The sequence below is a fragment of the Canis aureus genome, chromosome 1 (genome assembly GCF_053574225.1).
Source record: "Canis aureus isolate CA01 chromosome 1, VMU_Caureus_v.1.0, whole genome shotgun sequence".
Classification (NCBI taxonomy): Eukaryota; Metazoa; Chordata; class Mammalia; order Carnivora; family Canidae; genus Canis; species Canis aureus.
Genome location: NC_135611.1, coordinates 109176134 through 109203279, shown reverse-complemented (window position 1 = coordinate 109203279; position 27146 = coordinate 109176134). Strand labels below are relative to the sequence as shown.

The 27146-nt window shown below is 56.5% G+C and overlaps 1 protein-coding gene across 5 annotated transcripts; it reads right to left on the bottom strand.

Moving 5' to 3' along the window:
- Positions 1-416: 416 nt before the first annotated feature.
- MEIS3 (Meis homeobox 3) lies at positions 417-12181 on the bottom strand. 5 transcript variants are annotated; one of them, XM_077847193.1, is made up of 13 exons: positions 11940-12181; positions 9962-10143; positions 9618-9777; positions 9467-9517; positions 8401-8451; positions 8070-8219; positions 5155-5266; positions 4820-4968; positions 3942-4018; positions 3671-3729; positions 3479-3557; positions 2799-2861; positions 417-922 (listed from the first exon to the last, which is right to left on the bottom strand). In XM_077847193.1, exons 1-13 carry the CDS (start codon positions 11949-11951, stop codon positions 838-840), a joined length of 1230 nt encoding a protein of 409 aa, XP_077703319.1. In that variant the 5' UTR covers positions 11952-12181; the 3' UTR covers positions 417-837. The 5 variants fall into 5 exon arrangements, with proteins under 5 accessions (XP_077703319.1, XP_077703295.1, XP_077703310.1 ...); XM_077847169.1 differs by lacking the exon at positions 11940-12181 and adding an exon at positions 10952-11294 and having other exon boundaries at positions 424-922; positions 8070-8168; XM_077847184.1 differs by lacking the exon at positions 11940-12181 and adding an exon at positions 10952-11291 and having other exon boundaries at positions 426-922; positions 3479-3562; positions 8070-8168.
- Positions 12182-27146: the final 14965 nt, after the last annotated feature.

Genomic DNA, 27146 nt, shown 5'->3' with positions numbered 1-27146 from the left:
CCGTGGCCAAGAGAATGCAGCAGAGATAACTGGTGTCAGACCTCAGCTGGGGGCCTCAGGAGGCCTGTGCTTTCCTGGGGTCCTACCGAGCCTCTGTGTGAATAAACTGGACAGTCTGCTTGTCAAGGCCACTCCTGCTGCCCCTGGGGCCGGCCAGCAGAGCCCCGGTGCTGACCCATCTCTGGCCACAGATACACAAGCAGAGCCCTGTTGAAATCACAAGAACCGCCCAGCAGAGCCTCATATACCAACTCGTAAAATAATGAGCTAAAAAGTAGGTGGCGTTTTGAACCACAAAGCTTTGCGGTGGTTTGTTACACAGCCATAGCCGATTGATACTGTGTGTCGGAAGAGCATGGGGGTAAAGAGTATCTAATTATTATTATAATTGGTAATTCATGAGCTTCAAATTGATGAGAATTGGAATCTCGAAAGAGAAAGAACTCAGGTCGGTGGCTTTTTTGTTTTTAAGACTTTATCATTAAAAAAAAAAGTAGAAGACGTCAGTGAAGGGAGGTAGGGGGAGAGAAGGGCAGGGAGTGGGCTAGGAGGACCAGGGGACCTCTCCCAAATGTCGGATCCGGCTGGCCCTCCTTCCCTGACCTCCCCAGCCCACCGCCAGTCTCTTCTGCAGCCTGGAGGTGGGGAACCCCCAGCCACCATCTTCTGAAGACCCAGGCCCAGGAGCTCAGGTTGGGTTCCAGGCAGAGGTGAGGGCAGAAGCAGGGTGCAGGGCCTGGAGGCCTTGTCTTTGTCCTTGAGAGACCCTCAAGTGGGCGCTCAGGCCCCCGTGTCCCGGCAGGGCCCCAGGGAGGTAGGCATTGCATTGGGGGGGCCTTAGGAGGTGGGGTCCTGAAGTCGGGAACCAGGTGGGGACCGGAACAAGGTGTGAGCCTGGTGGTCACAGTCCGGACGCTGGGGTCTGTGGAGAGGGGACGAGACGCCAAGTCAGGAAGTGTGGAGGGACCTGGCCCCACGGCACAGTTAAGACCAAGGAAGAGAAAAGAAGACAAGGAGAGAGACTGAGAACCCCCTCCACCTCTTCTGATCTCTGAGGTCCCCTGGCACTCAGACCAGGCCACACCTGTCCTGGATTGGCCAGGGCAGAGCTGAGACCCCCACTGACCTGCCGGGCCCTGAACAAACATGTGCATCTCTCCTCCCCAGGCTCCTGCCCTCGTGCCCCTGGGTGCCCAAGCCCTCCTAGGTCTCTGCTCCCATCTCCCAGACTTTCTGTTGGCCCTGAGTTCATTATTCACCCACCCAGCCTGCTGGCACCAGCTCAGCTAGGTCCTCCTTCCCCCTCACGCAGTGGTGACAGGGGCAGGGGGGCCGTCTTATAGCTGTGAGGTTGCTAAGCGCACTGGCCTTTGCATATACTATTCCCTCCTCTCCCGCCTCACTCCTTCCATTCTCCTTGGTCTCGGCTACAAAGTCCCCTCTTCTAGGACATTTTCCCTAAACCTTCCATCCTGGGTCTGATGCCCACTCTGGGCTCCTCCAGTCCCTGAGTTCCTTCATCCCAGCCCTGCCTACATTGGGTCATCACTGTCCAAAGACAGGTCTGTCTCCCCCACTGGACAGTGAGCCTCGTGAGGGCAGGGCTGGGCTGTCATGGTCAATGCTATGTTCCCAGCACAGGGCAGGCACAGAAGTGCTCAGGGAATGTGCATTAAATGAATGAAAGAATGAAGAGGTGCTAAACTAAAGACTCTGGACTTCATCTAGAGGGCATAAGGGAGCCACAGAAGAGCTTTAATCCAAAGGGGCTCAAGATCTGATTTGCGTTTTAGAAATTCCAGGCAGCCTCTCAACCCTGGGCCTTTGCACAGGCTATTCCCTTGGCTTTTCTGAACTGAGTGAACCTGTACAAGTGACCTCTTCTTTCTATGCATCAATTTTCTCATCTGTAACATGAAAATAATAATTTCTCCCTCTTGGGGTTTTTATGAAGACTGAGAAGATGCTCTAAAGTTTTAAGACCTGGGGGAGTAAATGAATGTACCCTACTTCCTTGCACCTCACTTCTACCCAGTGGACTCGTATTTATCCTTCAAGGCCCAAAACAGAAGTCACTTCCTCTATGAAGTCTTTCCTGATATCTCAGAGATAGATGATGTCTCCCTCCTCTGAACAAGCTGTGTTTTATTGTTTCAGCTGTTGCTCTGGACACTCATTCCTTTCTGATGTCCATTTCCTCAAAAGCCCAAATCTTCTCAAGACTAGGACCCTCCCTGACTATGGTCAGGATATCGAATGAGGGTTTAATATATGTTGGAGATGTATGAATGGGTAGATGTGGGGATGATTGGGTGGGTAGGTAGATGGGTGACAGTATGGTAGGTGGACATATTAGTGGGTAGAGGTAAGTGGACGAGTGGGTTGATGCATTTTCTGATGGATGACAAGTGGTAGATGGATGCATGGATGGCTCATGGGTAGGTGGGTAGTAAGTGAATGTGTGGTTAAGTGGGTGGATGTGTGGGTGGGCAGATCAGTATAGAGGTGGATGGATGAATGGGTAGGTGGGTAGATAGATTAATGGACAGTGAGTGGATGTATGTTTGGATGGATAGTGGGTAGATGGATGATTGATGGGTGGATAAATATATAGACAAATGGATGAGCTGATTGATGGATGGATGGATTATCTTCCCATGAAGCCTTGGAGAACCCTCAGTTCAGGGACCCATGCTGATCCTGCTCTGGAGGGGCCCAATATTGGAATCTGGAGGTCTTACCAAAGTTTGAGAGCTGCACAACCCCTAACCCAGAATCCCTAGACATTGGACACTCACACTTGTCCTGAATCTATAGATAATGCCACTCTCCTTCTAGGTTCAAACTCATTCCCATCGACCCTGGAAGACAAGAGAGGAGGGTTGTGGTTCTTCACCAGACATCCCCATATGCCCCTCCCACCTGCTCCTTCCCCAGGGAATCCCTCTATCAGGACACACTGAGTCATCATTTAAGAAAGTACTAGTCCTGGGGTGCCTGGGTGGCTCAGTCGATTGAGCGATTGAGCTACGGATTTTTTATTTCAGTTCAGGTCATGATCTCAGGGTCGTGAGATCAAGCTCTCCATCTGGCTCTGCACTCAATGCGGGGTCTGTTTTTGTCCTACCCCCTGCTGCTCCCTTCCCCTACTCCTCCCACTCATGTGCACAGGGGTGCCCTTGCTCGCCCTCGTGTGCGTGCACTCCCTAAAATAAAATAAACAAAGTATTTTTTAAAAAGGAACTAGTCCTTTAAGGAAAAGTAGAGCCTTCCAATGGATGGGCAGACCTGGAAGGAGCAAACTCAGCTCGGAAAAAGTGGGCATCAGGAAATCTACGATCACTTCTCCAGCTCCACAGTTATGCAAGTGAATTACTGTATTACTCATGCACTTAATCCCAGAAGGTGGGGGAAACCTTCATTTGGAGGCGGGGCCTGGCGTGTTGGGGCGTGGCTTAGCTAAGGGGCGGGGCCTTACCTGGAGGCCTGACAGTCATGTGTGGCTGAGCTTCCGTGTAGCCCCCCATGGGTTGACCCTCTGGGCTGAAGGCTGCACTCTGCCCTGGCAGGGAGGTGGAGGGGTGCAGGCTGAGACCCTGCATAGGCGGGTCCCAGCGTTGATACGTCCCCGGAGAGCATTAGGCCCTCTCTCCCCAGCTTCTCCCTGTACCTGTGCGGTTGGATTGATCGATCATTGGTTGCACGATGCGTCTCCGGGCGTTAATGAACCTGGGAGAGGGTTATGGAAATAAAAGGAAGGTGTAAGAGGAAGTAGGGGAGAGGCAGAAAAGAACACACGTAGACAGAGCTGGAAGGAGAGGACCGGGATGCGGCGGGGGGTCGGAGAGGCTCCCAGGGCCTCGGGAGCCTCCTTCAGCACCGCGGACAGCGCCCGGCCTCCCGCCCGGGGCTGGGGGCTCGGCGACCCGCGTAAGCCTCACCAGTTGTTGACCTGCAGGATGGTGAGCCCCGTGTCCTGCGCCAGCTGTTTCTTCTGCTCCTCTGAGGGGTACGGGTGCTGTGGCCACCAGCAAGAATCACCCTGCCTGCCCAGCCTGCCACCTGAGCCCCAAGGCCTGGCCCCGTGGGGATGGTGAGCCTAGGCTGGAGCAGGGCCTGGAGAGCCAGCTCGTCTGAGCCGCTCCAGGCTCCCCCAGGGCCCAGTGGAGGGAAGTGGAGCCAAGCTTCAGGCAATTATGCCTGTGGGCGCCCCCGCCTCTTCCAGCAATTAGATGCTAATTGACCGGTTTCATTAGGGAGACCGAAGCTCAGGGTGGGGGCTCGGAGACTTGGAAGAGGCAAAACCCAGCACGGGCCCTCTCTGAGTCTCTGTCAGGGTCCCGGTCTGTGCGTGTCTCTCGTTGTCCCTGTCCCCGTCCCTCTGTGACTCCCCGACTCCCTGACTCTCTTCCTGTCTGTATCTTCCCCGCTCTCCCCCCGCCGCCCCCCCCCCCCCCCGACCCCGATGCAGCGTGGTGCACTGGTTAGGGCTAAACTGCCTGCATCTGCACCCACTTCTGGCTAGGAGACCGCTAGGCTCCTCACCTACTCCTCACAGCCCCATCCATCATAGGCTCTATTTGGTGATGACTGATGGGGGGCAGGTGGGTTGGGGGCAGGACTGGGTGAGTTTCGAGCCTTTAGAAGCACCACAGGTTGCACTCACAGATGCTCTCCCCTTTGAGATTTACCCTCAATACCCCGCCCCCGTGCCTCAGTCTCCCATCTCTGGGTCTCTCTCAGGGCCTCGGCCTCTGTGCAGCCATCCTTTTCCTTCGCACCCTATGCCCACCCTGCATCTGGGCCCCAGGGCTCTCACCGAGAGGTGCTGAAACAACCAGGCTCTCATGATATTGGTAGCCACCTTGGGGAAGATCCCCCTCTTCTTATTCCGCCGCCGCTCCTGGTCCAGCTCCTCGTCCTCTCCCCCAGAACTCGGAGAGGCCACACTTGTGTCTAGTCCGTCTCCTGAGGGGGGATAGGCATGCTGTGATGGTGGGCAGTGAGGGAAGAGGCCAGGGGGACCCAGAACCCTCCCCCAAGAGAGCGCTCCACACTCCAGTCGTCCTCGCGCCTCTGGAAATACTACTTGCTGTCTAACTTCAATCCTCAGACCAACCTCCACATTTCCCCTTCACCTCCCAGGCTTCTTACCTTGGTCGCTGGAGTTGTCCCCACTCTGGGAGGCGAGGCCCCCACTGGATGGACCCGGGGTCCCCAAATGTACAGATCCGCTGTCCTCATGGTCTCTAATCCATGCATTATTCTGGAAAACAAGAGCTGGAGGTCAGTGCCAAGGCTTGGGGGCACTAGATAGCACAGTGGCTGAGGCCGTGGGCTCTGGAGCTGGGACCCCTGAGGGTAACGCCTGTCCCTGCCTCTTTCCTGGCTGTGTGACCTTGGGTAATGTGCTTCGCTTCTCTGTACCTGTTTCCTCAACTGGAAAACAGAGGACAACACCTGTCCCCACCTCACAGAGTGTGGTGAGGGCTCAGTGAGCTGGTTTACATCAAAGGCACAAAGCTTTTGGGGAACCTGGGTGGCTCAGTAGTGTAGCGTCTGCCTTTGGCTCAGGTCGCAATCCCAGGGTCCTGGGATCGAGTACTGCATTGGGCTCTCTCCAGGGAACCTGCTTCTCCCTCTGCCTGTGTCTGTGTCTCTCATGAATAAATAAGTAAAATCTTAAAAAAAAAAAAAAAGTGCAAAGTTTCGATCCTGGGTTTCAGCACACACACAAAAAAGAAAGGCGCATTGTAATTGTCCAGTAAAGATGTGCTTATACAGGTCCACAGCATCTTATCTGAAATCCTTGGGGGCCAGCAGTGTTGCAGAATTCAGAACTTTTCACATATTTATTTATTTTTAAAAGTAATCTCAAGCTCACGACCCTGAAGATCAAGAGTCACCTGGTCTATGGATGGAGCCAGCGGGGTGCCCCTGGAACCCTTGCCAGCTATAGACAGTAAATCCCTGCTCCCACGAGCCTCGAAGTTCATAACACCCCCAGCGGGGGCCGGGGCTTAACCTCGTCATCGAACTCATTAACATTTCTGCAGCAAAATGGATGAATATTTAACTGAGTGGAATAAATAAAGGCTATAAATAGCCTCTCATTAGTTCAGGTCAGACTTTGCTGCCAAATGAGTTTGCACTAAACTTCTAGGGGGATAAAACACAACTTTCACTTTTCAGATGGGGGGTGGGTCTCTGAATTGCAGATGGATGAAGGGGGGGCAGTTCGGGTTGCGCTTTCTTTAGTCCAAACTCTGATACATTTTGAGGAACTTGACAATGCATTGGATCCGCCTGCCCAGGGCCCAGCTCTGTGTCCTAGGGAGGCTGCCCCGCCCCCCCAGAGATTGCATCAACACCTCTTTATCATTTGGTTAAAGGATCAGTTCAATTGTTGAGAGGCAGACCCAGTACCCCACCTGCCCTGCTGACTGCCCTCCACCCTGCCAGCCCTGCCCGACATGGCCCACTGCCGGGTGCTGCATCATCTGTGTCCTGCAGGGGCAGAGCTAGAGATGCCAAAGCTCAGAGAAGGCTTCTCCAGGTGTGGTATGTCTGTGTGGAATTGTGTGTGTGAGTGCATGGTGGACGGATGTGCAAACTGAAGGCTCCTGACCTTGGCTGCCACCGTCACCTCCGGCTGTTCCCCTTCAGTGTGCCTGATTCTGTCTCGCGACTGCTGTGTGGTGCATGTCAGTGTGCTTGTGCCTGTGCCCGAGATGGCATGGTTGAGAGTTACATGTGTGGAGCTGAGACACACAGCGGGACTGATACGTAGTTGTGTCCCATTTGAGATGGCCAAGTGGCTGTGTAGGCCACGTTTTTCTAAGTTTGTGGCTGTTGTTTGAGGGGTTGGCTGTCCTCTGTCCTCTTTTTTTTTTTTTTTTTTTTTTTTAATAGCTGTCCTCTTTGTGAGACAGTGTGTGTGGTTATCGCACAGGAGGCTTTGTGACTCCATGGGGCTGGAGCATTGCCATGGGTGTGTATGGGAGGCCGGGTGAAGATACGGAGTACGGCTATGTCTCTGAGTGGGGGCTCTAGTGGAGCATGTGCAGATTACGGGGCACATGTGGGCCAGAGGGTCCCTGTGACTGCTGTGTGCAGCATGCCTGAGTCTATGTGCAGTACAACCGCGTGCCTGTGTCTGGGTGCAGGTGTCATGTTGTATCATTGCTGTGTGTGCTGGTAGCATGACCACCATGTGGGGGTGGCCCTGTTTAGGATCTGTGCTGCTGGGACGCCTGGATGGCTCAGTGGTTGAGCATCTGCCTTCGGCTCAGGTCATGATCCTGGGGTCCTGGGATTGAGTCCTGCATCGAGCTCCCCGCAGGGAGCCTGCTTCTCCCTCTGCCTGTGTCTCTGCCTCTCTGTGTGTCTCTCATGAATAAATAAATAAAATCTTAAAAAAAAATACAGGATCTGCGCTGATGTTTATGGGATTGTCAACAAAACTCATCCATCTGCCTCTGGGGCTTGGGCTGCTGGGTGGCATGGTGCGTGTGCCCGGGGCCGCAGTCCAGCTGTGATGTGGGGAGGGTGCCACATGTATGCGCGCGTGGAGGCCTGGGTCTGAGTGTGGCCGTGTCTGAGTTTGTGTGGCAGGATCTGGGGCCGCTTGGCTCCGTTTACCTCCATGTGGCTGTTGTGAGGCCGGATGTGCTCTACAAGCGTGGGTCTCAGTCAGGTGATATGCTGTGTGACACTGTTACGCGGCTGGGATGTGTGTGTTTGAGTGTGTGGTACGTGCTGTTGTCTAGCTGTGAGTGAGAATGGCCGTCAGTGAGTTGTGTAGCTGTGTCTGACACTGTGTGGGTGTAGCTGAGTCTATGGGAGTGTGTGTGTGTGTGTGTGTGTGCGCGCGCGCGCGCGCAATGCCATCCAGCTGTGTTCCGGTCTGTGTAGCTGTGGCATCGCTGGCGTGTGCCCCGTGCTCACACATGTCTGGCTGTGGCTGCCTGAGGCTGGGGGGTGCGTGTGCTCCTTCACGCGGTAGCCCGGCTATGTCTGCTCAGGGCTTTGGTCATGGGGTGATGCCCGGCGCCCCATCCCTGACCCACCTGATCTGGGAGGCTGGGGCAGGAGGGCGGGTAGTCCTCGAGGTCCTCCCTGCAGCCGCCATCCCGATCCTCGATGACCAGGTCGATGGGCATCTTTCCCTTGAGGCAGGTGATGTAGCGGTGACAGAAGTTGTCGCACAGGTCGTGGACCTGAGGGGGCACCGGGGTACTGGGGGGGCCACCCGGGGGCCAGGGCTGGGGTGTACAGGGGTGGGGGCAGCATTCTGCTCCAGCTCCAGTGGGCAGAGAGCCTGAAGGAGGGGTGGAAGGGGTGAGAAGGGGAGGGATGGGGGGGCAGGCGAGGGTGGGAGGGGAAGTGAGAAGCACTCACCTTCTCCAGCTCCAGCAGGTGGAAGCGGAGCACCTGAATGGCCTGTATCATCTGAAAACAGAGATGGAGATGGGAAGAGACAGAGGAGGGGAGGAGGGAGGGGCAGAGGGAAGGAGAGAGAGGGAGAAGGACAAGAGGAGGAGGAGGGAGGGAAGGAGGGAGAGGAGAAGGTTGGGGAGGAGGGAAGGAAAGAAAGAGAAAGAGGGTGAAGGACAAGGGGAAGAGGAAGGTGAGAGGAGAGGGAGGAAGGGAAAGAGTGAGTTAGAATGACAAAGACAGAGGACAGAGAGGCAGAGAGGGACAGAAGGGGGGCGCAGAGAGCAACAGAGAACAGAGACCCAGAATTAAGGGAAGATGGAACGTGAGAGAGTCAGAGACAAAGAAAGAGAAGCAAGAGGTGGAAGAGACAGAAAATCCTTTTGATCCGTTGCATGAAGTCCCGCTATAATACCCCATCTCAGCCCCCTGCCCCCTGCTCCACTTCCCACTTTGACTGTAAACTACATTTCCCAGAGCCCTTTGCCAAAGGGCTCAGCCAATAGGAAGCCCCGGCGGGAGCCAGAAAGCAAAAGAAAGGGAGAAGTGGGGGTATTTCTCCTTCCCTGCCCCTCTCCTCTGTCCTCTCCCCGCTGCAGCCCTGTTCCTGCACTCGTCCCCGCACCCATCCCCATCCCGGCGTGGGCTCGGTTGTCCCGGCTGAAGCACAGCTAAATGCCTACTGAGTCCCTGGTCTGTGCCAGGTGCTGTTCTAAGAGCCAGACTCCTGTTAGCCCCATTTTATCCACACACAGGAATCTCTCCTAGCTACAGAGGAGGAAACTGAGGCACGGGGAGATGCGGCTCCGTGTCCTGGGTCACAGAACTAGTGAGTGGCAGAGCTCGGATTGGAAGCCAGGCCATCCATCCCCGTTCTCAAGCTCTTGGCTAGACTCACTGCAAATGGGCAACAATGATGGCTGTTTGAAAAAGCGTGTTAGGTGACCTCTCTACAGGTGGCCACAACCAACCCCAGGGCCTTGGAGGGGGGGACAGGAGGAAGGGGCATCGGGGAGGGTGCAGGTCTCACCAGATTGTCCAGCTCCGGGTTGGAAGAGAAGAGAGGCCTCTCAGAGCGGACCTGGGAGGAAGAGAGAGTCCGGGGAGGGCGCGTCCCGTGTCCTTCCCACCTCTGCTCACTGCCCACCCCCCCAGCACACACAGCAGAGGGGGGTGCCCACCTGCTTGGCAAAGGCAGCGATGTCCTCATTGAAGGAATCAGAGGAGCACACGTCACCGCCTGGAGGTGCGCCCACCCCAGCCCCGGCCCCGTCACGGGGCGAGCACGTGGCCAGTTCACATTTCTCAAAGACCAGGGCCAGCAGTGGGAAGAGCGGGTGTCTGGGGGAAGCAGGAGAGAAGGTTCGTGAGGGGAAGGAGGGGATGTGCGGAGTGTGGGGCACCTGGGGGGAGGGACAGAAGACCCAGAGGAAGACATGGAGAGACCAAGACAGAGCAAGGAAAGTCAGAGAAAGGAGCCCGCATCCCAAGACCCCACGGAGCCTTCAGTCCTGCCCCGACTCACCCGTAGATCTCATCCTTCTCTCTCCTCAGGCCATCACTGTCCAAGCCCGGGGGCTGGGGTTGGGGAGGCCGGTGGGGGCCATAGGGCCCCGGGGCTCTCGGTGCTGAGGCCACTGCCTCCGAGAAGCCAGCCAGGGCTGCGGTGCTGTCCACGATGCCTGGGTAGTGGGGCAGCTCATCATACTGGGGGGAGGCGAGAGGGGGAGAGCCCCAAGGAGGCATCAGGAAAGCTCTACCCTGGCACCCAGGAGAGGCCCCTCCCTGTCCCCAGAGTCAGCCCTTCCATTCTCCGTGTCTGAGCCCTGCCAGCTTTGGACCCATGGTCCCATGGGGCTGGGGTGGAGCTAAAGGCTCTGTCCCAGGGTCTTCTCTTATACGCCTGGCCTGTGAAAAATGTCCCCTCCCAGATTCTCAATGTGTGGGCAGAAAGGTCCAGAGGAGAGAGATGACCCAGATCTCAGGTCTAAGGGTTGGGGTGGGTGGGGGTCAGGGATCAGCTGATGTAACTCCCAGCTCCTCCCGGAGCCAGGAGGGTAGGCAGGAGGTGAGAGAGTGTGGAGAGAGAGACTAGGAGCAAGATGCAAGAGAGAGACACAGGGGAGGACAGAGAGGATGGAGGAGAGAAGATACAGGAGAGAGAGAGAGAGAGAGAGAGAGAGAGAGGCTCACTCATGGACACTTACCACAACAGCAGCACATCATTTATGCATAAATGTATGTCTACACTGTCCACCCCAACTTCAATTTCATCTCATAGTTATCACATATGCACATCTGAGTGTGCCTTAACAACCTGTCACACGCCCCTTGCCATGTGAATGCACCCCCCCACACACACAGAGCCAAACACCAGATGCAGCAATGAAAGAATGAGTGGGTCAATAAATGAATGAATGAATGAATGAAGGAGGCATTCTGCACAGCACCTGGCACACATTCCACAAACACTTGTTGAACCAAAGCGTAAACCTGCACGACCGCAGAAACCCACTTGTGCAATCGGCCCAGAGCGAAGCGCTGTCATCACACAAGCACGCAGGCTGCGGAGGCCGGGGGACCTTAGGCACCCAGGCCAAGCCCTGTCCCTGCGCTTCGGAAACGGCTCAGAGAAGCAGAGACTCCAACAGAAGGACGCAGGCATCCCCGCCCTGGGGCGCCCTGGCACCCAGGGCTCCGTGTGTGTGTGTGTGTGTGTGTGTGTGTGTGTGTGTCCCTCTCTCCGTGTCTTTCTCTTCCTCCTCTCCTAACTTCTCCTGAGCCCCAAAGTTGAATCCAACATTTCCGCGCCATGCCTCGCACCTCCTAAGACGGGCAATGGGATCCTGACATCCTGCCACGTCCCCACCCCCTGCACCCCCAAAGGTGCATACTCACCTCCTCACCTCATCTCCTCTGCTCTCCCCATCCTCAGAACCAAAGAAGACAGAACCTCTGGCCCCGCCTGGTGAGACACCCCCTCCCCCAGCACTGTCCCCACCCCTAACCCTCAGGAGGACTTGGAACAAAAGTAGACCAGAGGGGAGGACTGGGGAGGGCAGAAGGGGAAAGTGGGTGGCAGAACGGACCGGCATGGAGCAGGAGACCCAGGGGCAGGGGAGACCCAGGGTGTGGGGGCCCAGAGAGAGGAGACCCAGGGGTGGAGAGAGGAGGAGACCCTGGCTGGAGAGAGCGGGGACCGGAGCAGAGCCAGGGGAGAGCCAGAGCAGAGAGAGGAGGAGACACCAGGGTGGAGAGAGGGGGAGACCCGGAGCAAAAACAGGGGAGACCCGGGGACAGAGAGAGGAGACTCCAGCCGGAGAGAGGGGGAGACCCCAGCCCGAAAGAGGGGGAGACCCGGGGCAGAGACACGGGAGACCCAGGGGTGGAGAGAAGGGGAGACCCCGAGCAGAGACAGGGGAGAGCCGGGGGCAGAGAGAGGGGAGGGAGGCAGAGAAAGAGACGGAGGAGGGGGCGGGACGGGTGCGCGGCCCCAGACCTACCCTCCCGGCCATGGGCTGAAGCCGGCGGCAGCTCCCGGGTCCCTCCAGGGCCTGGCCGGCGGGGCGGGCGCAGCCCGGGGCAGCGGCCCCCGACGGGCCGCGGTGCGGACGCCAGCGGGTGGGGCGGGAGACCGGGGGCCCGGCCCCCCCACCCCCGCCGCCGTCAGTGGCCGGCGCCGGGCAGCGCGGAGGCTGCGCGCATGGACCCCCGGCGCCCTCCCCCCCGCGGGGGTCACGGCGAGGGGCTCATGCCGGCGGGGGCAGGGGTGAGCGGGGGCGCGGGCCCCCGGTCCCTCCCCGCCCCCACCCCCGCCCCGGGTCCCGGGAGGATGGAGCGGCCCGAGGCCGAGGACCGGGAGACGGGGAGGGGGCGGCGGGGCGCGGGGCGGGGGCGCGGGGCGGGGGCGCGGGCGGCGGGGGTCCCCGCGCGGGGTCCCGGCGGCGGGCCGGAGGGCTGCGGGCGGCTGGGCGGCTCGGTGTCTCCCCGCCTCCCGGTCTCTCCCGGTCTCTCCCGGTCTCTCCCTCTCTCTGTGGTCACATCCGGAAGTTCCACATCGAGATGCTTAACCCGCTGTCCGCCGGTGGCTGGGCCGCGGGCGGGGCGGGCGGCCCTCCCCTCCCCTCCCCTCCCCTCCCCCTCCTCCCCTCCCTCCCCCACCTCCCCTCCCGCCTCCCGCCTGCCTCCCCTCCGCCTCGCCCTCCCCCCACCCCCGGCGCCGCCGCCCTCAGGGCGGCCTTTGTGTCGGGGTCTCCCCGGGTCCCCACCCCGGCCCCCCGCCCCCCGCGCGGGCCTCCCCGCCGCCGCCGCAGGTCTCCGCCCGCCCGCCCGGCCCCGCTGCCCGGCTCCGCGTCCCCGCTCCCTTCCTCTCCTTGCCCTTCCCTCTTTGTCTCTCTGTCTCTTTGTCTCTCTCTCTTGGTCTCTGTCCGTCTGTCTCTAGGAGACGAGCACACAGAGGAGAGAACTGGAGGCTGGGAGGTCTCGAACCAGACCCCCTATTTTAGTTTCTCTTCTGGCTCTGGGCCCCCTAACTTCTCTCCCCCGGGAGCCGAGGATGCTCTGTGCCTGGTCTGAAGCCATCTGCGTGCGCGCGCGCGTCTGGCTTGTCTGGTTGTGGGGCGATGCCCGGGGATGTGCTATGCCCTGGGGCCCGGCGTGTGTTTGCAGGGTTGTTGGTGTCTCTGAAGATGGGGAGTATCGGGGGTGAGTGTCGCCTGACTTTGTACACACACAGTCTGGGCCTCGCATGTCAGAGTGTCAGCCCGTGCCTGGCGTGTGTATGTGCACGTGGGTGGTTGGCCTGGAGGCATCCCTGTGTCCCCCTGCCTGTTTTCCACCCCCGCCCCCCCCCCCGGCCCCGCCTCTTACGAGGGTCTCGGGGCTCTCTGTGCAGTTTGTGCAACCTCCAGAGCTGAGGGTAAATCGTGTGCCTGCTCCCGCATCTGTCAGAGGGCAGGTCGGAGGTTGTTATCTGGGTCCTGGAGGATCTGGGACCCACACGGCCTTTGCAGCTAGTGTTCTAGTGAGATAGAAGAGGGTTCTGCGACAAAAATTACTATGGAGCGCGACTGTGTGCTGGGCGCCTGGAGACCGAGCGGGGAAGCAAGACAAACTTCCTGGCCTCCTGGCACTTGCATTCAGTTGGGGATGGTCGGGGAGGGAGTAGACCAGTAAGTAAATGTGTAAGTGTAAAACAATGCCTGGAGGTGACAAGTGCTCCAAAGCAGAGCACAAGGGGAACAGAGATGATGATATAAGCTGGACAGCGAAGGCCCTCACAGGAGGTGACATCAGGGCAGAGACCTGAAGAAGGTGAGGGAGGGAGCCAGGTGGATGGCCCAAGGAAGACCCTTGTGGGAAGCAGAGGAATAGCAGGTGCAAAGGCCCTGGGGCAGGAATGTGCCTGGAGTGTTGGAGGAACTGAGAGGAGGTCAGCGAGAGCAGAGGGCAGGTGGGAGAAGAGAGACACTGGGATTCATTGTCTCACTGGCTTTTTCCACATTAGGGGTCTTTATCCTCTGGTGTCCTCAAATTCCTGAGGGGATGTGCGAATGTGTGTCAGGAGGCCCGCGAACTCCCTGAAATCGCAATGATGGGCTCTCCCAGGGAAATGACCCCTTGTTTTCATCCTCTGGACCCCCAGGAGTTACCTACCATCACTCCTGAGAGACCTGGCCAAAGAGAAACGAGACAGAGATGGAGAAGGAAGGGGGCCGGGACGAGATCCAGGAAGAGGGGGACAGAGTTGGGGGCCAGAGATCCAGGGGGGGACAGAGACCCAGAGAGAGGGAGTCAGTGAGACAGGGGCGGAGGCAGCGTGCCCACCCCTGCTGGGCTCGCTAAGGATATTTTTATGACCCTCATAAACAGCTCTGCTCTGCGGCAACCTGCCTCTCGGTCCTCTGCTCTCGCGGAAGCCAGCCACCAGCCACCAGCCACCGCCGCCAGGGTGAGCCAGCTGGAGCTGCAGCAGGAGGGGTTGCCGAGGACGGCAGCAGCACTTCCCGCTGGGAGAGGGCCAGCGAGCAGGAGCAGAGGCTGTGAGGAGGCCCGCAGCCCTGCTCCCCCCCACCCCAGGAAGGTCTCCGCCTCCCCAACCTGGGGCTCGGCCTCACCCCAAAACACCCCCCCCCCCGCCCCACCTCTCTGGCTCTGGCCCTCTGTCCCGTGCCCTCCTCTCTCTGTCCCTGACTATCCTTGGAACCTCCCAGGCCCACCGACCCCCAGCTCCCCCAGCCTGGCTGTCCCTCGGTGTCCCCCACCCAGGCACCCAGGTTCCAGACCCCTCTCAGCACCTCTTCTCTCTCAGCCTGTCTCCCCATCTGCTGGACAATGGGCTTGGGAGGGGGCAGTACCCTGGGGACCTTGGCCGACTCTGGGGGCCCCTGTGTCAGGGACACTGCCCCTAAAGCCCTCTGGAGCAACTGTCCCTTGGGCGACGCTGGCCCTTTAAGGAAGGCGGAAGGGAAGGGGGCCCAGAGAGCCTTTAATCACTGCCACACACCCCGCCCCCCAGATAGGGGTTTTGGAGCAGAAAATTAATTTAAATCACTTTTTAATTAAAGATGCAAAGCTCTTCTGTCTGCTACCCCCTCCCCGGCCCCCCCGCCCACTGCCTTCAGTTGACGTTCAGGGTGGGAGGGCTAGGGGTCCGGGCCCAGGCTCCCTTTCCATCTTGGGGGTTATGCTGAGGCTCCCCCCTCCCCCCTTTCAATTCTGAAAACAAGAAGTGTGGCCTGATGTGACAGTCCCAGTGGGGAGCATGTAGACAGAAGGCAAGAGGCCACTGTCTTCACTGGGGTGGGGCGTCCCAGTGAGGCCAGGGGGGCGGGGAGCCAGGCAAAAACAGTGCTGGGAAGAGTCGGGAAGCAGAGGGGGACAGAGACAGCAGTCATCTTTGCCATTGCTCTGAGCTCCGAGGACGCTGCACCCCCGAACAGGGAGGAGGGCCTTGAGTCCTGGGCATAAATCTTTTTAATTAAAGAGAGGAGTGAAATGTTGGCAAGGGGAACATAGGAGTGTCTGGAAAACTGGTGGAAGGAGGGGCGAGGGGGCCTGCAGTTTTCTCACTGCCACGCCCCCAGCCTGTAAGTCTTACACACACACACACACACACACACACACACACCCCAGTCTCATCTCTCTCGGACCTCAGCCCTCCTCTGCGGAGCTGCCTCCCTTAAGTGGTACTTGGACCCTCGGAGGCTGTGTCCCAGGGGAGGGAGCCAGTGGGGTCCAGGCCTGGAGCCTTGGGGGTGTGGCCCACGCTTGCTGACCCCATATGGCCACATCTCCTGCTGGTCCCGTGTGGCCCCGGCTCCCAGGGTGCTGTTTAGACGCCTGGGTCCAAGCATTCGGGAGTGTGCATGTCTGCCTTTCTCACTGGGGGTGTGTGGCTCTGATGGACCCAGACCCCCAGGGGAGCCTGGGAGGGGTGTCACCTTCCAGCCCTACCCCATCGAGCCCTCCAAGAGTAGACCTGGGGGACCTTCAGCTTACCCCCCAACACTGGTCCATCCCCACCCTTGTCTGCCTACCTCTCAGCAGCCTGGGAGGACCCTCAGCTCAGCTGTCTCTGGGGCTTCACCCACCAGGCGGCTGTGATCCCCAGGACCCCCAGCCATCCCGGCAATCAGCCCTCAACGGACAGAGTGACCAAGGAGCTGCTCAGGGGTCCCCCTGGTCTTCCGTCATGGTGCCACAAGCTCTCTGCCTCAGTTTCCCCTCTGTCCCCAGTTCGGCGTTGGTGTCTCCATCTCTCTCACTCCGTCTTCACTCCTAGACTCTCTGTCAGGATCTGTATTTGCTCAGGGGTGGGGATGAAGGGGCCCCAAAAGAGGGCTCTGTCGTGGGTGTGTGTCTGTCTGTCTGCCTCACGCGTCTCTCTTCTTGTCTGTCTCTGTGGGTCCTTTTCTCTGGCGGGTCTCTGGGTCCCTCCCTCCCCCTAGCTCATCTCTCTCTCTGTCTCTGGGGACTGCTGTCTCTCGGCCTCTCCCCCCTTCTTTTCCCATCCTCCTGCCTCCCTGTCTCCCCCTCGCCCCCAGCGCCCTGCCCAGGCCCTTCACAGACACGTCGCCCCAATGCTCAGTGCCTCCCCTGCCTGGCTCCGGGAGAGGGAAACATTTATCTTGGCGGGGGGACCCCCTCTCCTCGCGCCCACCCCTCCGCCCGCCTCCCGGGCCCATCCATCACCCGGGCTGGCGACTCCGGCGGCTCATTTGTCACTGCCGCCCGCCGCCCCGCCAAGCAATCATACCATTAGCCATGGCTCGGCAGAGGCCACCGGGAGGACCGGCCTGACCCGGGCGGGGGAGGGGCGCTGACCGCGGCTCCCACCCCCCACCCCACTCCCGGCTTCCTGAACCTTCCCTCCTTTTCCTTCCAATGGGCTTTCCTCTGCCAGCGTCTCCCCAGCCTCCACGGCCGCCTTCTGGGTCTCATCTCTGCTCTTCCCTCCCCCTCCTCCCCTCCTCCCTCCCCTTCCCTCGCCCTCCTCCTCCTCTCCCTCCCTGGTTCCTCTCTCCGCACAGCCCCCTGTCTTGAGTGTGTCCGTCTGTCCACTTGTCTGTCTCTTGTGTGTCTCTCCACCTTTTCCTGTCTCTGTCTCTCTTTGTCTGGATGGAAGCCGGCTTTGACCCCGGCACCGTCCCCGCCCCATCTCTCCCAGTCTCTCTCCATCTCCCTGGGCGACGCATCTTAGTCTCTGGGTTCCCCTCACTCAGTCTAATTTTCTGTCTCCTTGGGTCTTTGTCTCTGCTTTGTTCTGTGCACCCCCCACCCCTCCGTTCTGTTCCTCTTCCCCTCCAGCACTGTGGTCCCTCCTCTACTGACCCCACCTGCCCCTTCCGATCCATCATCCCTGACATTTCCTTCCCTCCACCTCCTGGGGAGATGATTGCAGGCGGAGGGCAGGGGAATCAGGAGGCCAACTGCGGTGGGGCGGGCGTGGCCAGAGAGCCAGTGCCTTGGGAGACACTGAGGCCCCAGAAGCCCACCCCTTCTGGCCCCTGCCCTGAGTGCTGGGAAGGTGGCCCAGATTTGTCCTTCAGGGGGACAGCAGGATGCCCAGGGGGTGCCTGGAGCCAGCCCTTCCTTGCTCCCTGGAGGGACCCCGCGCCTCCCTTTGTGGTGCTCATGCATTCTCCCACTGGCCCAGGGAGGGGGGAGGGCCCTACTCCTGTCCCGGGGGCCCAGCAGCATCTCCCCCACTTGGCACCTGCCACCCTCCAGGGATGTGCTCTCCGGCCAAAGCAGGAAGTGCTGGGAGCCCAGCCCTAGGAGGAGGCCTCCTCATCAGCTGCCCCAAGTTAGTGGATAAACACCCCAATTTCCTCACCCTGAGGTTGGGCATCTCAGCGAGGATCCTACACCACCCTTGAGTGATCCCAGTGGGGTGGAGACACTGTCGCCCGCAGAGGTGACCTGCCAGGGCGTCAACACACCCTTAATGCTTTCCTGCCCCCTCAGTGCGTCCTGGGATCACCTCCCCAATAAGCCACAAATAATCACCCATCCTTGCCTTGGGCCGGCCTCTGTGGAGCCCAGCCAGACCAGTGGCCAGGTAGGGACGCGTGGGACAGCACAGAGAGTGGGCAAGCGGAGGAGAGGTCCCCTGTGAATCACATCTGTCCACTAGGCTATGGCGCCCAGCCTAGATGTCGCTGTGAAGGTGTTTCTCGGATGACATGAATATTTAGGGGATCCCTGGGTGGCTCAGCAGTTTGACACCTGCCTTCGGCCCGGGGCATGGTCCTGGAGTCCCGGGGTCGGGTCCCGCGTCGGGCTCCCTGCGAGGAGCCTGCTTCTCCTTCTGCCTGTGTCTGTCTCTGCCTCTCTCTTTGTGTTTCTCATGAATAAATAGATAAAATCTTTTAAAAAAGATTAATATTTAAATCAGTTGACTTTAAACAGATAATTCTCCGTGGGTGGGCCTCGCCCAATCAGTTGAAAGGCCTTTAGAGAAAAAGACCAAAGTCACCCCCCTCCCACTCCTACTCCCCTACCCCCCACTCCCCACCCCCAGAAGGAGGGAAATCTACTTCCAGACTGTCTTCCACCCGCAGCTGCAACAGCACCGCTTCGCCCTGGGGCTCCAGCCTGCTGGCCTGCCCTGCAGACTTTGGACTCGCCAGCCCTCACAATCCCATGAGGCTATTCTTTAAAATAAATCTACCTATCGATCCATCTATCCATCCTATTGGTTCTATTTCTCTGGAGAAGCCTCACTAACGTACCTCCCATGCCAACGATGCTGTGAGCCTGTGAGACGTGGCAAAGAAACAAGAAAGAACATAAGAGTTCAAGACGTGGCACCCACCCGCTGATGAACGGACAGACAAAATGTGGTATATTTGTGCAATGGAATATTATTTATCCATAAAGAGGAATGAAGTATGGATGCCAGGTACCACATGGATGGACATTGAAAACACTGTGCGAAGTGTAAGAAGCCAAGAAGCCACATATTGTAGGATTCCAAGCGTAGGAAATGTCCAAAATAGGCAAATCCATAGAGACAGGAAGTGGATTAGTGGTCACCATGGCTGGGGGAGGGAAAGCGGGGAGTGACTGCTCACAGGTATGGGGTCTCCTGTTGGGGCCATGGGAAAATTCTGGAAGCAGACAGTGCTGGTTGTTACACAGCATCATGGATGCACTAAATGCCACTGAATCGTGCACTTGAAAATAGTTAAAATGGTGAATGTTATATTATGTGTATTTTATCACAATTAAAAAAAGAAAGGAGGGGCTCCTGGGTGGCACCTGTGTGGCTCAGTGGTTGAGTGGCTGCCTTTGGCTCAGGTCATGATCCCAGGGTCCTGGGATCAAGTCCCGTATCGGGCTCCCTGCATGGAGCCTGCTTCTCCCTCTGACTGTGTCTCTGCTTCTCTCTCTCTGTGTCTCTCATTAATAAATAAATAAAATTTAAAAAAAAAAAGAAGAAGAAGAAAGGAGTTCAAGGGGCGCTTGGGTGGCTCGGTTGGTTGGGCACCCAACTCCTGATTTCAGCAAAGGTTGTGATCTCGAGGTCATGGGATCAAGCCCGGTATCGGGCTCCACTCTGGGTGTGGGGCCTGCTTGGGATTCTCTCTCTCCCTTTCCCTTTGCTCCTCCCCACTCTCAATTAAAAAAAAAAAAAAAAGAAGGAGGGACACCCGGGTGGCTCAGGGGTTGGGCGCCTGCCTTTGGCTCAGATCGTGATCTTGGGGTTCCAGGATCGAGTCCCACATTGGGCTCCCTTTGAGGAACCTGCTTCTCCCTCTGCCTGTGTCTCTGCCTCTTTCTCAGTCTGTGCCTCTCATGAGTAAATAAATAAATCTGAAAGAAAAAGAAAGAAAGAAAGAAAGAAAGAAAGAAAGAAAGAAAGAAAGAAAGAAAGGTAGGTAGGTTCAGGATGTAGTGATACCCAGAAAATAAGAGACAAGAGGCCGTGGTGAGTCAGCTCTAAAGGAAGCGTATCAGTCACCTTTAACTTCTTGCAGTTGCTGTAACAAATTAGGACCAGCTCAGAGGCTTAAAACACAGATTTATCCTGTCACAGTTCTGGAAGCCAACATTCCAAAATCAGTCTCTGAGACAAAATCAAGGTGTCGGCAGGGCTGCGTTCCCTCTGGAGGCTGGAGGGGAGAACCCGTTCGTTGCCTCTTCCAGCTTCCGGAGGTTCTGGCGTTGTCCGAGGGACTCCAGTCTTGAAGGCCAGTGTCCTCAGATCTCTCGGCCCAGTGCTCACATGCCGCCATCAAACCCATAAGCGTGTTACTTGTGACACCTGCCCAGCTGAGTCTTCAGATCGCTGCCTGCGGACACGGGACAGACCCCAAGCAGAGACGGCCCAAGTCAACCCATAGAGCCCACGCCAAGCCAGCGACAGAACCACAGGAGAGGATAGGAACCCGTCACTTTCAGTCACTAAGTCTTGGGGTGCTTTGTTCCACAGCAACAGATATCCCGGACAGGGAGCTTGGAGGGTCAGGGAAAGGTGGTTGAGGAGTGGGACACCGGGACACCGGGGAGTTGGGGGGCGGGGTCTTAGGCAGAAGATTGATTTGGGGGAAACAGGCTAAGGACTTGGGGAATGGCTTGGGGAGATGAGGCTGAGGAACTGTAGGTTTTGGGTTCGGGGAGAGTAAGAGAGTCGGGATCCGGTCCTGCTGGGGACCTTGATCTTGGAACAGGTGACAACACAAAGGGTCCAGGACCCTCTGGCATTGATGTCGGTGTCAACTTCATCCGTCACCCCTATTCTGATGGCACAGTTTGTCAGCAACAATTGCGCATGCTTCCTCAAACGTTTCTGCAGAAGAGATTGTTCATCGTCCCTCAATGTCCATGCTCCCACTTTTCCTGAAACATCCTCAGAGGTTTTAAGCATGACGACTCAGGATAAAAACCACTTTTTTTTTTTCACCTCCTCTCACAGCAAAACGTGGCCACAGGGTGCAGGCCTGGCCACCGAGATGCGGAAGGAAATGATATGTGGCATCTTGGGTCACAGCCTTACAGGGAGCGGTGGATCCCAGACCTCTCCTTCCTTCTCCATCCTTCTAGTTGGAATGATGCCACGGAGGTGAGCCATCCTGAGCTAAACTGATACTCTGGCTGTGCCAGAGCAACAGGACAGAAGAAACCTGGGTTTTTATCACCCTCATGGAGTAGATTTGCCATATCAGATGCGGACTGTCACACAAGAGAGAAATAAACTCTTGCCCTATGTTGGATCTCTGTTATTCACAGTAAACCCACATCTAACTACTGTCACTAAAAATATTACCGGTTAGCCCTTACGAGTGTCAGGCACTGTTCAAATCACTTTACACGTACTGCTCTCTTCAACCAATTATCATCTCTATTTTGCGGATGAAGGAACAAGCCCAGAGAGGTTAAGTAACTTGCTCAAGGTGGCCCAGCTAGTGAGAGGTAGAGTGGGAATTGAAGGACCAACGTCTTGGCTTCTTTTATCTTTAACTGATCTGAAAGTCCTCGCCTGGGTGGCTCAGCGGTTGGGCATCTGCCTTCGGCTCAGGTCATGACCCCGAAATCTGGGATTGAGCTCTCTGTGGGGGGGAGCCTGCTTCTCCCTCTGCCTGTGTCTCTGCCTCTCTCAGTCTGTGTCTCTCATGAATAAATAAATAAATCTTAGAAAAAAATGAAAGTCCAGTGAATGTTACAGGCCCTCTCCTGGGAAAATGCTCCTGCACATGCAGTTTGCACAGTTTTCCACTGATTTGTCTCAGTACATGTGGGCTCCAGCCTGAGAATCCTCATGCACTCTATTCCTGTCTGTGGTCTTGGGACACACAGCAGAAGGGGACTGATGGATTCTACAGCAGAGTGTATGTGTCAGCTTCGGCTGGGTGATGCTGCAGTGACAAACATCCCCCAAATCTCAGTTGAATAAAACAACTTTCCTTCATTTCTCTCTCTTTCTTTCTTCTTTCTTTTCTTTCTTTCTTTCTTTTCCTTCCTTCCTCTCTCTCTTTTTCTTCCTTCCTTCTTTCCTTTTCTTTCTTTTCCTTCCTTTATCTCTTTTTCTTCCTTCCTTCTTTCCTTTCCCTTCCTTCCTTCCTTCTTTCCTTTTCTTTCCTCCCTTCCTTTTTCTTTCTTCCTTTCATTCCCTCTCTCTTTCTTTCTTTCAGTAGTCTCTATGTCCAACACGGAGCTCAAATGCACAACCCTGAGATCAAGAGTCATGTGCTCTACTGACTGAGCCAGCCAGGCACCCCAGGCTTGTTTCTTGATCAATCTAAAAACCCGCTGCAAGTTGGCTGCATAACACCTTCACTTTAGGACCCAGGCAGTTAGAGTGCTCACTATGTACATTATAGCTCATCATGGCCAAGGAAAAAGAGATGTGGCACAGCATACACTGGCTTTGAAAGCTTCTGCCCGGGGCAGCCCTGGTGGCTCAGCAGTTTAGCACCTGCCTTCAGCCCAGGGTGTGATCCTGGAGACCCCGGATCGAATCCCACGTCAGGCTCCCTGCATGGAGCCTGCTTCTCCCTCTGCCTGTGTCTCTGCCTCTCTTTCTCTCTGTGTCTCTCATGAATAAATTAATAAAATTTTTTAAAAAATGAAAGCTTCTGCCCAGAAGAGCCACACTATCACTTCTGCCCTCTTTTTTTAGCTGAGGCAAGTCACTTGGTTACTACTGAATTCAAAGGAGGAGTGAATGTACGATATTTGCAAAGGGAAGGCAAACAGAATTTAGTGAATGCTAACACCATTTACTATATGGAACTTAAAAGACAGGAGTGACTCACAGAAGCATTGAGTGCCCTGGATAACCAGGCATGAGGCTAAGGTTCTAGAAAGAGAGCCCGCAAACCATGCCCAGAACTGACCTGACAAGGAAACCACCTCCACAGCCACCGGCGTGTCTGAGTCTTGGGTGTCCCAGTTTGCACTGCTGCCAGAACCGTGACATGACTGCACCTGCTCCCAGCACCAATGCCACTTCTGTGTCTGTGCTCCTTCTTGCAACCACCAAGCCCTCCCAACGTAAGAGGGTGCCTGTGTCACATCATTCCCACCAGCTGCATGGGTCACCTAGGGAGCCTCCTTGGGCAAGGCGCTCCTTTGGAATTCAGGGCTCCTGCTGGGGAGTCTGTTTGAATGGGATCTAAGTCCTGTGTCCATGTCTCAGCTGTAAAGGAGGCTGGGAAGGTGAGATCCAGAGCTTCTATCTGGAGGACATGAACTCTCAAGGCTGGAAACATCCCCACATGTAGTGAGTGCATTTAGTAGCCAGAGACACGAGAAGTTTCCACTACATGCTGATGTTACTGAGGTCCAGAGAGATCGGAGTTGGCATTAGGTGGCTTCGGTAAGTCTCTGTATTCCTTTCGTGTTGCTGCTGTAACACATCACCCTAAGTTTAGGGGCTTCAAACAACATACGTGCATTAGAGTTCCAGAGGCCAGAAGTCCAGAATCGAGGTGATGGCCGCTCATTCCGGAGGCTCTAGGGGAGAAGTCTTCCCTTGCCTTCTCCATTTTCCAGAGGCGCCTGTGCTCCTTGGCTTGTGGCCCTTCCCTGGCAATGCCTACCTCTGCTTCCCCTGTCCCATGTCCTCCTGCGGTCACCACCACCCCACTCTTCTGGAGACCCTCCTGGTTGTACTTAGGAACCACGCAGGTAATCGAATGTAGTGTCTGCCTCGCAATATGTTGAGCTTACCCACATTTGCGAAGTCCCTCTGGCTGTGTCAAGGAACATATCACAAGTTCTGAGGATGAGCAAGTGGACCTACTGGGGGGGGGGCATTATTCAGCCTACCACAGTGTGGCCTAATGGAATGCATCCGCGGGCTCTCTGTCCTATGGATTCCTGTAGAGCCCTGCCCCAGGAGCGTGAGGTCAGGCATTCGCCCCTGCACCTCCCACTGCCCCCCACCCTCACCCCCTACTTGTGGGATGGTTGGATGCCACAGCTCTTGTGGGATTGCCTTTCCATGTGGCCATCCTTTCCAGCTTCTGGAAGTCACTGTCCACTCCTCACCCCATCCCCACCTTGCCAGGCTCCGGGCAATACTAGCTGTCCCCTCTGCTAGCCCCAGACTCCTGCACCATCCTTCTCCTTGTCCATTCCCCTGCACCCTGCTTGTTTATACCAGCTCCAGTCCCCTAGTTCACCACCACCTGTGTCCTGCTACAGAGTCTTTCCATTCACAGATCCTAGCCTGACCACCCCCTCTTGCACCATGTTTCGCATGTGTCCCCCACTGCTCGGTGAACCAGGTGAGAGCGGGGCCCAGGGATACTTTGGTCACCGCAGGCCCCAACATAATGCCAGGCACAGAGCAGGCACAGGCTGGATAAAGTGAATGAAAGAGTCTGGTGGCCACAGAGAGAGGAGGGATATTCCCCATTTCTTCTCCCCTGGGTTTGGGATTTAGCAACCGAGACTCAGATGGCAAAGCAGGTTTACAGGGAGTCTGCATTTCTCGTTCCTTCTGAGGCTTTTCTAGGATGGCCATTGTGGGGCGTGTGTGCCCATGTGCAAGTGGGCAGGGGAGGGAGAGAGAGAATATGAACTATAAAAGTGAGCAAGCTGGAAATATCTCAAAGGGACAACTTTCCCACCTATTGAGCTCTTACTATGTGCTAAGGGTTATTCTAAAAATATATATAACTTATTACAGTCCTGCACCATTTGTCCTCATTATTATTGTCCTTGACCCCATTTTCCAGATGAGGGAACTGAGGTCCTAAGAGAGGAAATCGTTGTGCTATTGCCTCCTGCCATGACAAGTAATTTCAACCACTCCCAAGCTGACTCCTAGCACCCAGGGAAGGATCATGGTTTTGGGGTAGGGTGGTCTTCATCTCATCCACGTCCCAAGCTCTGGACATGTTTCTCTTTGAAGCTGAGATCTTACTCATTTTCCTGCAGCCAGGTTCACTCATTTCCTTGCCTCTGCAGCACTGTCCTTGTTCAGCCTGGAAAGACAGAGGTGTCCTGGGGCACCTGGGTGGCTCAGTGGGTTAAGTGTCTGCCTTCAGCTCATGTCCTGATCTCAGGGTCCCGGGATGGAGCCCTACATTAGGCTTCCTGCTCAGCAGGGAGCCTGCTTCTCCCTCTGCTCCCTGCTTGTGCTCTCTGTTGCTATCTCTGTCTCTCTCTCAAATAAGTAAAATCTTTTTTTTTTTTTTTTAAAGCATAAGGTAGGGCAGCCCCGGTGGCTCAGCAGTTTAGCACCGCCTTCAGCCCAGGGCATGATCCTGGAGTCCCGGGATCGAGTCCCGCTTTGAGCCCCCTGCATGGAGCCTGCTTCTCCCTCTGCCTGTGTCTCTGCCTCAATCTCTCTCTCTCTATGTCTCTCATGAATAAATAAATTAAATCTAATTTTTAAAAAAGCACAAGGTTTTATATATATAAAAAAAGACAGGAAAAAAAAAAAAAGACAGGGGTGTCCTTGTCCCATTGGTGCTCTGGGCCTCATCCTCTCTCATCCCCGCCCTTCCTAGCCACGAGACTTTGGGTAAGTTGCATCCCCTCCCTGAGCCTGTTTTCCCTCCTGTAGAAGGGGGGTGATCCCTAGGAAGGCCCAGCACAGTGGCCTCTCCCTAAGTGCCAGGAGCTGTTGGCATTGTTCTCAGGAATGGCTGATGGCAGATGTTCTTATGCCCTTGCATTCGATGCCCTGCTGCTCCACACCTCTTCCCACCTTGGGGGGCGGGAGGGGGGGGCCTGCTCATATCTTCCTCCAGAAACACTCTTTCTCTACAAGATTCTCCAAAACGTGACCTACATGCTCTACCTCAGTGTCCCCAACTTCCACTCCCTCCACAATCTAGATCAGCCTGACCGCCCTCCCCCACACGCTCCACCAAACCACCTCTTCAAGTCCTAAATCCCAAGGTCGCTTCCTGCTGCTCATCTTCCTCCACCTTTCATGACCTTTGACCCTGTCAACATGCCCTCATTTCCTGAAATTTCTCTGGTCTTCAGGTGCCCCAGTCTCCTCATTTCCCACCTACCTTTCTGGTGTGTCCTCCATCGGCAGGTGTCCCAGGCTCCTCATGCGCGTCCCCCCACCTCCCCCTGTGGCTTGGTGATACCTCACTGCCAACAGATCCCTAATCTCAAGCACCTCCCCCTCTCCTGAGCTCCAGGTGTCCCCTGGATGTCTCCCCTCCCTGACATCTCTGGATGTCCCATCGGCCTCACCCTCAGCATGTACTCACCTGAAGCCAGCCTGGTCTCCAAAGCCATTCCCCATACTTGTCTCCACGTTCACTCCCAAACCGGGGAGAGACCTCACTGCTCAATTTCCCAGATCCACTCTCCACTCTTCTCTGTCATGCTGTGTCCCAAGAGGCTGACCTATGCCTTGAACCGTTAACCTCCGGCTTCTGGTTGAGTTCAGCCCATGGGAGACACCCACAGGAGACTGATGAGCGGAAGGAGAGTCAGTTGGGGTGTTCACTCTCCAGCCCCCTTCTCTCTTGAGTGTGGGTCCTGGGCGCCCATGCCCCTGGCCTTCCCTGCAGCTACAACTCCAAGTCTCAGCAGCTTCAGGTCTTCTCACACCTTCAAGTGCGGGTAGGGGAGGTGGTAACTGCTGCCTCTACTGCCGGCCCCGCGGTGCTGCGCCTTTCCTGGGCTTGTTTTCCTTGACCTTGTCCTCCCCCTAATCCCTTAATAGCCCTTTCACTAAGGTGCTACTTTATGTACTACTCCACTAGAGTGCACCACTTCTTTCTTGTCAGGGCCCCGCCTGCACGCTCTTTCCAAAACCCCTCATCTGGCCTGATCCATTATCTTCCAAACCATCCCCTTCTTGCTATAACCCCTCCAACCTCCACCTCCCTACCCCAGGACACCTCCTCTGCTGCCCCAGCCTCCTCCCTGATCTCCGAGAGCCTCCAATCTCACAGGCAGCCAGAAGGAAAGTTTGAAAATGTGAATCAGACATCAACTGCCTGCCCTTCGCCTCCCTCCCCTCTTTAAAACCCTTCCAAAGCTCCTCTTTGCTTTTGAGATAAATTCTCAACTCCTTAGAGTGGGCTGTTAAAGTCTCTTGAGTTCTCTCCACTCCCCACCCCCATGCAACCCATGCTCCATTCATGCTAACCGCTGGCAGGAGTGTGAAAAAGCCAGTAACTCGCAAGTCTGCACACCTTTACGTAGTCTGTGCCCTTTTCCTGGAGAAGAGCGCGCACCTACTGGCACGCACACACACACACACCCCTCCTTCTATTTCAGGA

Coding starts and splice junctions, on each gene's coding strand:
- MEIS3 (XM_077847160.1), bottom strand. CDS start 11,101: ATGCCTGCGTCCTTCTGTTGGAGTCTCTGCTTCTCTGAGCCGTTTCCG. Junction 10,144..10,951: donor GCTCTGGGCCGATTGCACAA/GTGGGTTTCTGC, acceptor GCCTCCCCCCAG/TATGATGAGCTGCCCCACTA. Junction 9,778..9,961: donor GAGAAGGATGAGATCTACGG/GTGAGTCGGGGC, acceptor TGCTTCCCCCAG/ACACCCGCTCTTCCCACTGC.